Source organism: Xyrauchen texanus, chromosome 44 (genome assembly GCF_025860055.1).
Source record: "Xyrauchen texanus isolate HMW12.3.18 chromosome 44, RBS_HiC_50CHRs, whole genome shotgun sequence".
NCBI lineage: Eukaryota > Metazoa > Chordata > Actinopteri > Cypriniformes > Catostomidae > Xyrauchen > Xyrauchen texanus.
The window spans coordinates 9015053-9029239 of NC_068319.1; the positions used below are offsets into that span (position 1 = coordinate 9015053).

Here is a 14187-nt window from a genome sequence, read left to right on the forward strand (position 1 = left end):
GTCAAGCATCAAAAAGGACATAGAAGTCCATGTGACTTCTGAATAGATCTTGGTAAGTTACTCAAAAGTAGTAATCCACTACAAATTGCTAATTATTTTTTTAAAAGTGTAAACAGATTACTTTACTAATGACTTTCTCTAAAAGTAATCACATAACAAATTACTTTACTTTTAAGTTACTTTCTAAATCGCTCAACATATTCATATATACATGTCTATATTTCCTCATTGTTCATTGTTACATATAAGTCATACACTCGGCACCTTGACTCGTTACAGGGCCATAATTCATGTATTCTACTTAATTAATACATTAGGAATGTGCATAACCCTATAATGTACTTAGAAGTAATTAAATTAACTGAAAGTATGAAACTCTAATCTGATTACAAGTAGTGTTCATTTTGTCAGCTATTTTTTAATTAAGTCTCAGTCTTAGTCCTTTGTCAAATGTCCTTGTTAGTTTTTGTCATATTTAGTCGTTATATCCTATTACCACAAAGACGTAAACCCACCTCAATTTCTTTGTGGTTAGCCTTCATATCATCTTCTCTTTCTCACAATTTTAACTGTTGCTGTCATCATTTACTCCTCACTGTGCTTGTTTAGTCCTGATATGTTGCGCGCAGCATAGGAAAAGAAACTGCTGCTCATGCCATCCAATAAACAGGATATTTTGATTGTAATATAGAAAGAAACAGACTATAATATTTTGTCTCTTTTTTTCTATGAAAAAAAGATTTTATTTTTTAAACTACATTTTAGTCTTGTCTTTTTTCGTCAACAATTTTGCATGTTGATATAGTCATAGTTAGTGTTTAATGACGTTGTGTCATCTCGTCAACGTCTCGTGTTAGTCATGGAAAAAAATTGTCAAGAAACATTTTTTGTCATCGTTTTCATCAATGAAATTAACACTAATTACAAGAAATTAAAATCTAAAACATTACACTACTTTTTTTTACTAAAAGTAATTAGATTAAAGAAACTAGTTACTTTGTAATTAGATTACACCCAACAATGCTTCTGAAGACATTATAATGGCTTTGTGTGAACATTACTCATTTTATGTTTGATCACATCTTCCTCTGTGCTATATAGCTCTCGAACCTCATTCGAGCTAGTGCATATTCAAATCTGGTGTATTGTGACGGGTCACCATGGGCTGCCAAGTTTGAATGCGTTCAGCAAGAAAATCATGAAGGTTTGGACTACATTTTTGGATGGACTATTCCTTTAAGACTCATTAAGCAAAATCACACAGCCCTGAAGTCTATTTTCTTTAAGTTAGACGGTGTTGAAATCCAGTGGAGAGCTGCTGTAATCCTGTAGGAATTTCATTATAAAGACACAGATGATTTGACAGCAGTTCAGTGTATTAATAAAAGCATTTCCTGCAAGATAAAACACTGCTCCAGATGTTTTCAACAAACCTGAGTCACACAAGCACATTATTTGATGGATAATGTAACAGAAAAACAATGGATCCTGAGCAAAAATATCTACTAATACTGTATCTCAATAGGGAACGTAAAGAGATCTTCTCAATTTGGACTAAAGTCTTAATTGCCTCAAATCTGTCATTTAATGCCTTCACAAAAACTGAGAAAAAGAGAACAGTCCCTGGCATTCTGATAATGACTGTGGTTTCGATCGAAAATGGAATGACTTGTTATATTTTTATTAGACATGGATTTTAAGAACCTGTTTTGTGAGAATGACTCACTTTAAACTCCCTCGCACAAGTTGCAAATGAGATATGTCTCTCTCCATCTGATTGCAGAGTTTGTTTCTGATCTTGAATATTTGTTGAGACTTTCAGGTTTGAAGTGATGGCTTTCCCATGTGTCTCTCTGAACTCTTCTGAGAGTTTCCCAGAACAGTGTGAAGTGTTAATCTCGTGTAGATGAAAGACTTTATTTTATTGCCACTTGATTTTTATTTATTTTTTCCTTGAAAAATTCTTCTGTTTTTCAGCTCTGAAGATCAGAGCAATATGGCATCTCATGTGGCACTTCAACTTTTAATGATTACTTTAGGAAGAATTGCCTAAAGTGCTTTCTTTCTTTTTTCTCTGTCAATCCTCTATGCATCTGGGGGATGATTATATAATTCTGAAATTATAGAAATTGACAACCCAAATATTATATACGTATGTGGTTATATAACATATACATATATATATATATATATATATATATATATATATATATATATATATATATATATATATATATATGTGCTCATTGCTAGCTCCAAGCTCTAGTAGTTTAGCTACAGGATCAAGGCCAGATTTATCTAGTGATACTTCTCTAATATGTTTGGACATTGCAGATGATGGAACTGCACAAAGAGGAGGAGAGTCAGAATCAGAGAGAGAGTTCGTCCCTTTCAACAGCAAACACGAGCCACCAGCTGACATCCAACAGCTCACTACAGACGCAGTGCCAAACATCCCCAACCTGAGACTGCTCAAACTCCACTCCACTGTGCCAACCTTCTCTACCTCTTCATCAAACACTGAACTTTCACAATTGGTGCCTCATGAAGAAGATCTCGCCACCACGGTGACCATGACTGCTACCACGGTGACCACTCCAGTTATGACAGTCATGCCCACATCTGTGGAGCAAAGAAGACCCAGCAAGATGCACATTAGAACATCAGAGAAGATGCTGGTCACCTCTCATCCACTAACAAACCCTACCATTCCAACTTTCACTGCTCAAAAGACAATTCTCACCACTGTAATAGACAGCCTTTCGGATCAGAGAGTGGTCAGCAAGGAAAATACTTCGCCACCACCATCTTTGTCAACTTCTCCTAAAATGGAACCACAGAGGCCGGATGGAAAAACCACACCAGGATACTCTTCTGAAACATCAGCAGGTACATTTGGCACACAGACAGACATTATACTTTGTTTTCTTAAAAAAAAAACATATAGATACAGTACTTTGCAAAAGTTTTAGGCACATAAGATGTTTCACAAAAATATTTGTCTTAAGATGGTTATTTATATCTTCAGCTTTAGTGTGTCAATAGGAAATTTAAACTCCTAAATTTAAATTCCCAAACATTCCTTTTCCAAATAGAATAGAATAGAAGGATAGGGAACCCTGCAACAGATGGGATGGCCTCCACAGAGCCCCCCAGTGAACATAGAGACAGTCTGGGATTAAATTACACAGAAGTTCAGACAGCCTAAATAGAACTGTGGCAAATTCTCCAAAAATCTTCTAACATCCTATCTGCAAGCAACCAAGAAAACTGTGTCTAGGAGAATTCGTGCAGTTTTGAAGGCAAAAGTGGTCACACCAAATATTGGTTTAGCTTTTTATATGTTTACTGGGCTTAGTATGACATTAATTGATGTCATGGATGTAATGAAAACTATTTATAACATAATTTTTGAAGACATCCTCACTATGCAACTGTGGCAGCAGGGGCATGGTCAAGTACCCGTCCAGAGAGAGAGAAGCGGTAAGGGTAGTTACACCTGAGCTAAATTATGTCTAACACCTGTCTCTAATTCCAGTGAGCACGGGGAGAGCAGATAAAACGACCCACACCACCAGCAGTCAGGAGAGGGAATCTGGGGCCTGAATGATTGTGAAGCTGTATATATATATATATATAAGAGTGTTATTGTGAGACTGTAAACTATTATTGTGAAGCCGAAGAGTCACTGTTGTGAAGCCGTGAGCACTGCATTGGGTCGATTAAAAATCCTTACCTGAGAGGAGCAACTCGCCTTCCGTGTCCTCCTTCCAAACCCTTTACAGCAACCTTTTATCACAAGTGCCTAAAACGTTTGCACTGTACTGTATATAATACATTTTTAAAATCAGAATTTTATTGTACATCAACTATAAACTTATAAACACAGTTACTGCAAAATGATGGCAAAACAATTGTTTGTTTGTTTTCTAACTGATGCTTCCAAGATTGTCACTGTCACAATTTTGTCAAAACCTCATCTATGTCAGCCAGCAAGATAACATTACATTGGTAAGATTGTTTGAAAGTAAGAATGTAAGCACTTGCCTGTATGTAAGTTCCATCAAGTGAATTAAAACTCTCAAACACATCTCCCAGCCCTTTGGGCCAGCCATATTGTTGCCCTGTCAATGGATATATTGATGGATGGATAAACAGACAGATATCTTAAGGAGAAATGGGTAATTAAATCAGGCAAGTGACTTTAAGATGTTTGGCTGATTGTTTTGCCTGATGTGTCTCTACTCTAATGCAATCTGTTGAACTCTGTGAAAATGCGCTGGCGACTGAACTAATAGAGGGTTAGTGGACAGCCAATCATACATAAGACAGCTGTGAAAGGGGTGACTGTTCAGAATGATGCCATTTTCAATCTCTCTCTCTACCTGTCCTTTTTCCAGCTCAGTGCAATATGAACTTCACAGAAGCCGAGGGTTATATAGAGATGCCCCCTGATGTCTCATTTGATTCCCATGTACATTGCACCTGTCTGGTTACTGTATATCTGGGTTATGGAGTTGAGATTCAGGTCAGTACTTTTTCATCTAATGCTTTTATTATATGCAGATTAAGAGAACCATCTCTCGCTCACACATATTTGTCTCTCAAGGGCAATGGTGTCATTCACACTTACCATTGTAAGTTTTAGCATTGTAAAAACAGTTTTAGTATGACCTTAAAGGGATAGTTCACCTGAAAACGTCTAGGTTACGTATGTAACCTCCGTTCCCTGATGGAGGGAACGAGACGTTGTGTCAGAGAAGCGACACTAGGGGTCTCTCTTGAGCGCCGATATTCACCTCTGAACTATGAAAAAAGGCCAATGAGAGTTGGCAACCAGTATTTGCATGTCCCGCCCACGGACATACGGGTATTTAAGCGGCGCAAATACGGGAGTTCATTCAGGATTTTTCTGAGGAGCCGGAAATGGTCCGGCCACAATAGTGGCTCGGCTCAGCGACGTGGCAGGGGAGACACAACGTCTCGTTCCCTCCATCAGGGAACGGAGGTTACATACGTAACCTAGACGTTGCCCTTCTGTCGCTCTCTCCACGTTGTGTCAGAGAAGCGACACTAGGGGTCCACTTATAAAAGCGCCACGCGCTGAGCCTTGTACGTGAACTGCTGATACAGGAGCGAGCAGGTATTCTTACGTGCAGGACGACCAACTGTATCAGGCTGCACGTACCCTTCCCCAATGCCCCATTCAAGCCATCAGGATTCCTTATCGTTACCCTGGAGGGGGGAACAAGGTGCTGGCCGCCAACCTGGGAACGGGCCAAGCTTGGCCGGACCTCTTTTCTCTCTATGTTTCTCGCATAGAGCAACTTAGGCCGGGGCCCTTACACGCATTGAGGGAAGGGGGTCTTAGCCCTTATTCAGGGCGGAGAAAACCCTGTGGAGGCCACGCCTACCCGAGAGGGGAGGCAAGTTTAAGTGGCAAAACCATCAGAGGCCTGACTTAGGGCCTATGTGGAAAAGTCGGTGCGGTGGTGGATCCAGCCTATAGAGGGGGGAACATACAGCACGGCAACCGAGGCAGCCGTGACTGCCTAAGGGAAGTACGGGAGTCCACTCGCCAGAGGGGACAGAACCGTGGTGTTACACACAGGGGGAGTCCGAAGGAGGCCTTACCTGTGGAGCACCTATACCAGTGCAGGGTAGCTTGCGGTACCCGCAGTGGCTTGGGTCAGCGAGTTCCTCCGCTGAACTGCCACCCACGAGGGCTAGGGAGGAATCAACCAGTGTCCCAAACCTGAGATCTCCTGGGAATGAAGGTGCACTGTTTCCCCTGGTTAGGGGGAAGGGCGCTAGATGCAAGCGATTCACCCGGTCAGATCGTGGGCATGCCACCGAGTTCTACGGGCTTGGTACCTGAGAGAACACGGGACAATACTGACTCAACTTGGAGATTGTAGAATCTCGCGAAAGTGTTCGGTGTTGCCCAGCCCGCTGCTCTACAAATGTCTGCTAGGGCAGTGCCCCTAGCCAGTGCCCATGAGGACGCAACACTCCTGGTGGAGTGGGCTCGGACCCACAAAGGGGGGGGCACGGCCTGGATGTGATAAGCCAGGGAAATGGCGTCGACAACCCAGTGGGCGAGTCTCTGCTTGGAGACAGCATTCCCTTTCTGCTGTCCCCCAAAGCAGACGAAGAGCTGCTCAGAGCATCTAGTGCTCTGTGTGCGGTCCAGGTAGATACGTAAGGCACGTACTGGACACAGCAGTGAAAGGGCTGGATCTGCCTCCTCCCGGAGCAGCGCTTGCAGGTTCACTACCTGATCCCTGAAGGGTGTGGTAGGAACCTTGGGCACATAGCCCGGTTGCGGCCTTGGATCACGAACGTGTCTGCCGGACCGAACTCCAGGCAAGCGTTGCTAACAGAGAACGCATGCAGGTTCCCGACCGTCTTGATGGAAGTGAGTGCGATCAGCAGGGCGGTCTTGAGAGAGAGGGCCCTGAGTCCAACTGAGTCAAGCGGCTCGAAAGGGGGTCTCTGGAGTCCCGTAAGGACGACCGAGAGATCCCAGGAGGGGAACAGGTTAGGCCAGGAGGGAGCTATCCTCCGGGCACCTTTTAGGAACCTGACGATTAAGTCGTGCTTACCAAGAGACTTTCCGTCTACCGTGTTGTGGTGGGCCGTAATAGCGGCGACATACACCTTGAGGGTGGAGGGGGACAGCCTCCTCTCCAGCCTCTCCTGAAGAAACATGAGCACTGACCTAACTGCGCACTTCTGCGGGTCTTCGGCTCGGGAAGAACACCAGTCCGCGAACAGACGCCACTTTAGGGCGTAAAGATGCCTGGTAGAGGGGCTCTGGCTTGATTGATTATATCTATGACGGCAGATGGTAGACTGGCTAGATCTTCCGCATCCCGTCCAGGGGCCAGACGTGGAGGTTCCAGAGGTCTGGGTGCGGGTGCCAGAGCGTGCCCCGTCCCTGAGAAAGAAGGTCCTTCCTCAGGGGAATTCGCCAGGGAGGGGCTGTCGTGAGGAGTGTGAGGTCCGAAAACCAAGTCCGGGTAGGCCAGTAGGGGGCTACCAGAGTGACTTGCTCCTCGTCCTCCCTGACCTTGCATAGCACCTGTGCAAGAAGGCTCACTGGGGGAAATGCGTACTTGCGCAGCCCCGTGGGCCAGCTGTGTGCCAGCGCATCTGCCCCGAGGGGAGCCTCTGTCCGGGCATACCAGAGCAGGCAGTGGGAGGTTTCTTGGGAGGCAAACAGGTCTACCTGGGCCTTGCCGAACCGGTCCCAAATCAGCTGGACCGACTGGGGGTGGAGTCTCCACTCTCCGCCGGGCAAGCTTTGTCTCGACAGCGCGTCCGCCATCACATTGAGGTTGCCGGGGATGTGAGTGGCACGCAGTGACTCCAGTCGCTGCTGACTCCATAGGAGGAGACGACGGGCGAGCTGTGACATGTGGAGGGAGCGTACTTCACCTTGGCGGTTTATGTAGGCTACGACCGTGGTGCTGTCTGTCCTGACTAAGACGTGTTTGTGCCGAATTAACGGAAGAAACATCTGCAGGGCCAGAAAAACAGCCAGCAGCTCTAGGCAGTTGATGTGCCAGCGCTGCGGGCCTCGGTTCCACCGGCCTGCGGCTGCGCACCCGTTGCACACGGCGCCCCAACCCAATTTGGAGGCGTCGGTCGTGACCAGAACGCGTCGTTACTCCTGCTGCAAGGGTACTCCAGCCCTTAGAAAGCAAAGGTCTGTCCAGGGTTTGAAGGTCTGGTGGCAGGCAGAGGTAACTTTTACGTTGTGCGTGCCGCGGCGCCATGCTCGTCTCGGGACTCGAGTCCCGGAGCCAGTGCTGAAGTGATCTCATATGCATCAACCCCAGCGGCGGCGCGGCCGCCGCGGAGGATGCCATATGCCCCAGGAGCTGTTGGAAATGTTTTAGCGGGACCACGGCGCCTGGCTTGAAGGAAGCGAGGCATTTCAGCACTGACTGAGCACACTCGTTGGAGAGACATGCTGTCATTGAGACTGAGTCTAACTCCAGACCGAGAAAAGAGATGCTCTGGACCGGGGAGAGCTTGCTCTTTTCCCAGTTGACCTGAAGCCCCAAACGGCTGAGGTGCCTGAGCACCTGGTCTCTGTGTGCGCATAGTAACTCTCGAGAGTGAGCCAGTATGAGCCAGTCATCGAGGTAATTGAGTATGCGTATGCCGGCTACTCGGAGCGGGGCAAGAGCTGCCTCTGCAACTTTCGTGAAGACGCGAGGGGACAGAGACAGGCCGAAGGGGAGGACTTTGTACTGATACGCCTGACCGTCGAACGCGAACCGTAGGAAGGGTCGATGTCGAGGGCAAATTGAGACGTGGAAGTACGCGTCCTTCAGGTCTACCGCTGCGAACCAATCTAGATGCCGGACGCCAGATAGAATTTGTTTCTGGGTGAGCATTTTGAACGGGAGTTTGGACAAGGTCCGATTGAAAACTCGCAGGTCCAAGATCGTTTGTAAGCCGGCACCTTTCTTGGGTACAACAAAGTAAGGGCTGTAGAAACCCTTCTTTGTTTCGGTTGGAGGGACAGGCTCTATCGCGTCCTTTAATAGAATGGAGGCGATTTCTTCGTGCAGGGAATGGGCATGTTGGCCGTGTACTGCGGAAAAATGTACGCCCACGAAGGGCGGCGGAGACCTGGCAAACTGAATTGCGTAACCGAGTCGAATGGTCCGGTGCAGCCAGCGTGACGGGTTGGGCAGTGAAAGCCACGCCTCTAAACTCCGTGCTAGGGGCACCAAAGGGACGGGTTTTTTGGACGTACCCGGCGGGGCTTCGCAGTGGTGCGGAACAGGTAACGTGGCGTCGGGAGGCAACGTGGCGTCCCGAGGCTCTGGTGCTGAGAATAAACTCAAAGCACTTACCTTGCTCAGCGCACCCGGCAGGGGGCGGGTTCATGACTGAGGAGGAGGTCTGATGCTGGCGTCCTCTGGACTCGTCTGAACCGGCCGGCCGGGGAACAGTCGTGGGGCTGAAGGCGGGGACACCGCGTCCATGGAGCCGGGACTGTTGAGGCCTGAAAACAGAGTGCCGTGAGAACGGCATTTGCGGGCCATATGCCCCAGAGACAAAGGAAATAGCTCTTTTATTGAGAATTTGGGTATGCAGCCCCCGTTAAGGGGTGCGGCAAATGAAAAAACAAAGGATTCTCCTCCCGGCCCTCCACCGGGGGACGGAGCGGTCTTACCACCTCCGGAGCTAACTTCTTGGACTCTGGGTGCGTTGTCTCAGGAGCGCCTGGGAGCCTTCCGGGTCCTCGAGGGGGTCCGTGAGACAGGGGAGTGTGCTTCCCGCGGTTTGCTCGACGCTGGGGCTGAGAGCTGGGCCCGGGTTGAGGCGGAGCAGGAGCTTGTCTATTGGCCGCGGGAGAACGCCCTCAGCAAGCAGACGGGGCATGGGCCATGGCGGCAGGCTTGCGGCGAGGCATGATGTGAGAGATGGCCTCCGTCTGCTTCTTTACCATGGAGAACTGCTGGGCAAAGTCCTCGACGGTGTCGCCGAAGAGGCCGAACTGGGAGACAGGGGCGTTGAGGAAGCGAGTCTTGTCAGCTTCATGCATCTCGACCATGTTCAGCCACAGTTGACGTTCCTGGACCACTAGCGTGGCCATCGCCTGCCCGAGCGCTTGCGCTGTGACCTTCGTCGCTCTCAGGGCGAGGTCGGTCGCTGAGCGCAGTTCCTGCAGCGTGTCGGGATCAGGGCCACCCCCGTGCATGTTGCGATGTGCCTTGGCTTGGTGGACCTGCAGGAGAGCCATGGTGGCGCTGTAGGCCTTCGCTGTCAGCGAGGAGGTTGCTCTACAGGTCCGGGAAGGGAGTATGGGGTGACCTCGCCAGGTGGCAGGGGTACCGGGGCATAGATGGATCGCAACCGCCCTATCTACCTGGGGAATCGCCGCGTACCCGTGGCACGCTCCGCCGTCGAGGGTGGCGAGGGCGGACAAGCATGTGGCGGTGTGACGAGTGGAGAGGGGTGCTCTCCACGAAGACGTCAGCTCGTCATGCACTTCCGGGAAAAACGGAACCGGGGGGGCGAGGCTGTGAGCGGCGCGCAGACCCCAGGAACCAGTCATCCAGCCGTGATGGCTGTGGGGAGGATGGAGGGTTCCAATCCAAGCCCACGCTGTTGGCTGCCCGGGAAAGCATGTCGGACATCTGTGCATCAGCCTCAGCCTGGGCGTGCAAGCCCGAAGGCGGCAGCCCAGGGGAGTCCTCTGCATCAGATGCCGCGCCCTCCGATGTCGCGGCGAGCTCATCGGCTTCCATCGCAAGAGGGTCGGCTGACTGGCTGTGAGGCGAGTCGCCGCCGCCTCGGGCACGGACGGGAATCAACGAGCGTGCTGGGGCGCGGGTGGTCCGAGGGGGCGTACCCGGCGGAGCTGCACCTGCAGCCATCCCCAAATCGCCTCCATCGCCAGCCGCATCATCCTCAATCCCGTGGGAAGAAGGAGCAATACGGGGGGCGGCTGGAGTGGCTTGCTCACGGTTGTAAGCAAGCCGCGACCGCAACGTTGTCATGGTCATGTTCTCGCAGTGAGAACATGAACCATCCACAAACGCAGCCTCGGTGTGATCGCTACCCAGACACACGAGACAGCGCCTGTGGCCGTCGGAAGCGGAGAGCACTCTACCGCATCCAGAAACAACACAGGGGCGGAAGGGCATCTTTATAAAGACGCGTCCTTAAAAGGACGTTCAACGCCGCTGTGTTTTGCTCTTTTAGAGGAAATTACTCTTTTAAATAAAATCACTCTTTTAGGGAAAAAACTCGTGAGAGTTTTTAAATCTGCACTGTCGATGCGCCCAGGGGCAGGAATGCACAGCCGTGCAAACAGGAGAAAGCCGCTGTTGTGCGCCGTGGAATCCAACAGTTATGCAGCAGAGGGATGACAGGAACTCTGTGTGTAATATGCAGAAGTTGCAGACACGACCATCGGCTCCGAAGAAATTTTCTGAATGAACTCCCGTATTTGCGCCGCTTAAATACCCGTATGTCCGGGGGCGGGACATGCAAATACTGGTTGCCAACTCTTATTGGCCTTTTTTCATAGTTCAGAGGTGAATATCGGCGCTCAAGAGAGACCCCTAGTGTCGCTTCTCTGACACAACGTGGAGAGAGCGACAGAAGGGGAATGAAAATTCTTTCATCATTTACTCACCCTAATGCCATTCCTGATGTCTATGACTTTCTTTTTTCTGCTGAACACAAACGAAGATTTTTAGAAGAATATTTCAGCACTGTAGGTCCTCACAATGCAAGTGAATGGGTACCAACATTTTGAAGCTCCAAAAATCGTATAAACGCAACATAAAAGTTATTCATATGACTACAGTTGTCACGTATTCCCTGTTTTTTGTGCTTGGATTTTGGTTTTGAATTTCTTGTTTAGTTCCCCTTCCTGTTTCCTAATAGTTTTGTAGTCCTTTGTAGTTTCCTTTCATGATTGGTTTTCCTCTGATGGTTTTCCCCAGGAGTTCCTCGTTCCCTTGTTTGACCTAGTGTATCTAAGCCCTTGTTTCCCCTGGTTTCTTTGTCAGTCTTCACATGTGTTGTCTTGTTCTTTGCCTGGTTCCCTGTTTTTTGTTTCCTTTAATTCTGAGTTACCTAGTTTATCTTTTGTTTCATTAAAAGCTGCGTTTAGATCCTTTAGGTCTGCCTGAAAGGCTGACCAAAAATGGAACTAGCGGCAGCAGAATTCTGCTTCTGATGCAAGGGGAACATCCAGTTGAGGATCACAACCGTGAGTTTTTAGAGCTAGCGAATTTAGTGCACAATCCAGACCGCTCTCTTGTGGTTTTCTTCTGGACCAGTCTGAATAGTGCTCTGAAGGAAGTGATGCCTCCGGCTGATCCTCACTGGACACTTGCACGGCTCCTTGCTCCAAGCCTTGCACGGCTCCTTGTTCCAAGCCTGTCACGGCCAACGAACCAGCACCCACGCCTGCCACGGCCAACGAGCCAGCGCCTGTGGCCTTGTCCGGTCCTGTGACTACACTCTCAGCTCTCCGGAAAAGGAGAAGGAAAAGGACACCTTCTCCCCAGTCGCTGCCAGTGCTAATGACCATGGAGGTCGTCCCCCAGTCGCTGCCAGTGCCCACAACCAAGGAGGTCATTCCCCAGTTGCTGCCAGTGTCCACGACCAATGAGGTTGTTCCCCAGTCGCTGCCAGTGCCCACAACCAAGGAGGTCATCCCCCAGTCGCTGCCAGTGCCCATGACCATGGAGGTCATCCCCCAGTCTCTGCCAGTACCCACGACCACGGATGTCATCCCCCAGTCTCTGCCAGAGCCAAAGACCACGGATGTCGTTCCCCAGTCGCTTCCAGTGCCCACGACCACGGAGGACGTTCCCCAGTCGCTGCCAGTGCCCACGACCACGTAGGTCGTTCGCCAGTCGCTGCCAGTGCCCACGACCACGGAGGTTGTTCCCAAGTCGCTGCCAGTGCCCACGACCACGGAGGACGTTCCACAGTCGCTGCCATTGCCCACGACCACAGAGGACATTCCCCAGTCTCTGCCAGTGCCCACGACCACGGAGGTTGTTCCCAAGTCGCTGCCAGTGCCCACGACCACGGAGGACATTCCCCAGTCGCTGCCAGTGCCCACGACCACGGAGGACGTTTCCCAGTCGCTGCCAGTGCCCACGACCACGGAGGTTGTTCCCAAGTCGCTGCCAGTGCCCACGACCACGGAGGACGTTCCCCAGTCGTTGCCAGTGCCCACAACCACGGAGGTCGTTCCCCAGTCGCTGCCAGTGCCCACGACCACAGAGGTCGTTCCCCAGTCGCTGCCAGTTCCCACGACCATGGAGGTCTTTCCCAGTCACTGCCAGTGCCCACAACCACGGAGGTCGTTCCCCGGTCACTGCCAGGGCCCAAGACCACGGAGGTCGTCCCCCAGTCGCTGGCAGTGCCCACGACCACGGAGGTCGTTCCCCAGTCGCTGCCAGTGCCCATGACCACGGAGGTCGTTCCCCAGTCGCTGCCAGTGCCCACGACCATGGAGGTCATTCCCCAGTCCCTTTGCCCCTTGTGTCCCCTTGAACTGCCTGTTTCCCCTTTCCCCCACACCCTATGGACAATTGGGGAGGGGGTTACACTTTTGTTTTGAAATTCTTTTTTAGTTCCCCTTTCCTGTTTCCAGTTATTTTGTAGTCCTTTGTAGTTTCCTTTTATAATTGTTTTTCCCCAGGTGTTACTCGTTCCCTTGTTTGCCCTTGTGTATTTAAGCCCTTGTTTTCCCTGGTTTCTTTGTCAGTCTTCACTTGTGTTGTCATGTTCTGTGCCTGGTTCCCTGTGTTTTGTTTCCTTTTATTCTGAGTTACCTTGTTTTTCTTTTGTTTCATTAAAAGCTGCCTTTAGATCCTCATTCCTCGTCACACCTGTCGTTAAATCCATGTCAATCAGAACAATATTTAAGTCCTTTTTTACTAATCAGATCAATATTTAAGTTTTTTTACTATCAATCTCCACTTTCACTTTCAAATTCTTCTTCTTTTATTTTTGGCGATTCACATTTTAAGCTCATATCGTCACCTGCTGAGCAGGTAGGAGAGTTTATATTTAAAAAGGATTAAAATATTGATCTCTTTACACCCACACCTATCATATAGCTTCTGAAGTTATGGATTTGACCACTGGAGTCATATTGATTACTTTTATGCTGCCTTAACATGCTTTTTGGAGCTTCAAATGTCTGATCACAATTCACTTGCATTGTATGAAACTACAGAGCTGAGATATTTTTCAAAAATCTTCATTTGTGTTCTGCAGAAAAAATTAATTCACATCTGGGATGGCATGAGGGTGAGTAAATTATTTGATAAATTTTTTTTGGCCAACTACACCAACCCCTGGGACATAAAAGTGCCTGTAGTAGAAGCAAAGTTTTTAGATAAATATTTGACTGCATATAAGGCAAACTAAAATTGTTTTTCTGGCTTTCCAAAATGTCTGACTTCATTACTCAAGCCGAGAAAGAACAATGGGCAAATGAAGCACTACAAAGCAGACAGTACACTGTGTATTTTATGCAATTAGGTGGAACTTGTTATCGTTCCTGTCAGCAGTCCAACTCGATCCGATTATATTGACTGCACTGCAATTTCTCACACCTCTAATTTTGAATTGATCAGTTGAGAGTGAAGCGCATTTAAAAACTGATTTTGAGGAGACCGAGAA

The 14187-nt window shown here is 48.9% G+C and overlaps 1 protein-coding gene across 2 annotated transcripts in view; it reads left to right on the forward strand.

Moving 5' to 3' along the window:
- Nucleotides 1–14187, forward strand: part of sez6a (seizure related 6 homolog a) — a 70292-nt gene that overhangs the window by 24323 nt on the left and 31782 nt on the right. For both annotated transcript variants that reach the window (XM_052117163.1, XM_052117162.1), the window contains exons 2-3: nt 2335–2889; nt 4401–4528. In XM_052117163.1, coding sequence (XP_051973123.1) covers nt 2335–2889; nt 4401–4528 — 683 coding nt within the window. The remainder of the gene's footprint in view (nt 1–2334; nt 2890–4400; nt 4529–14187) is intronic.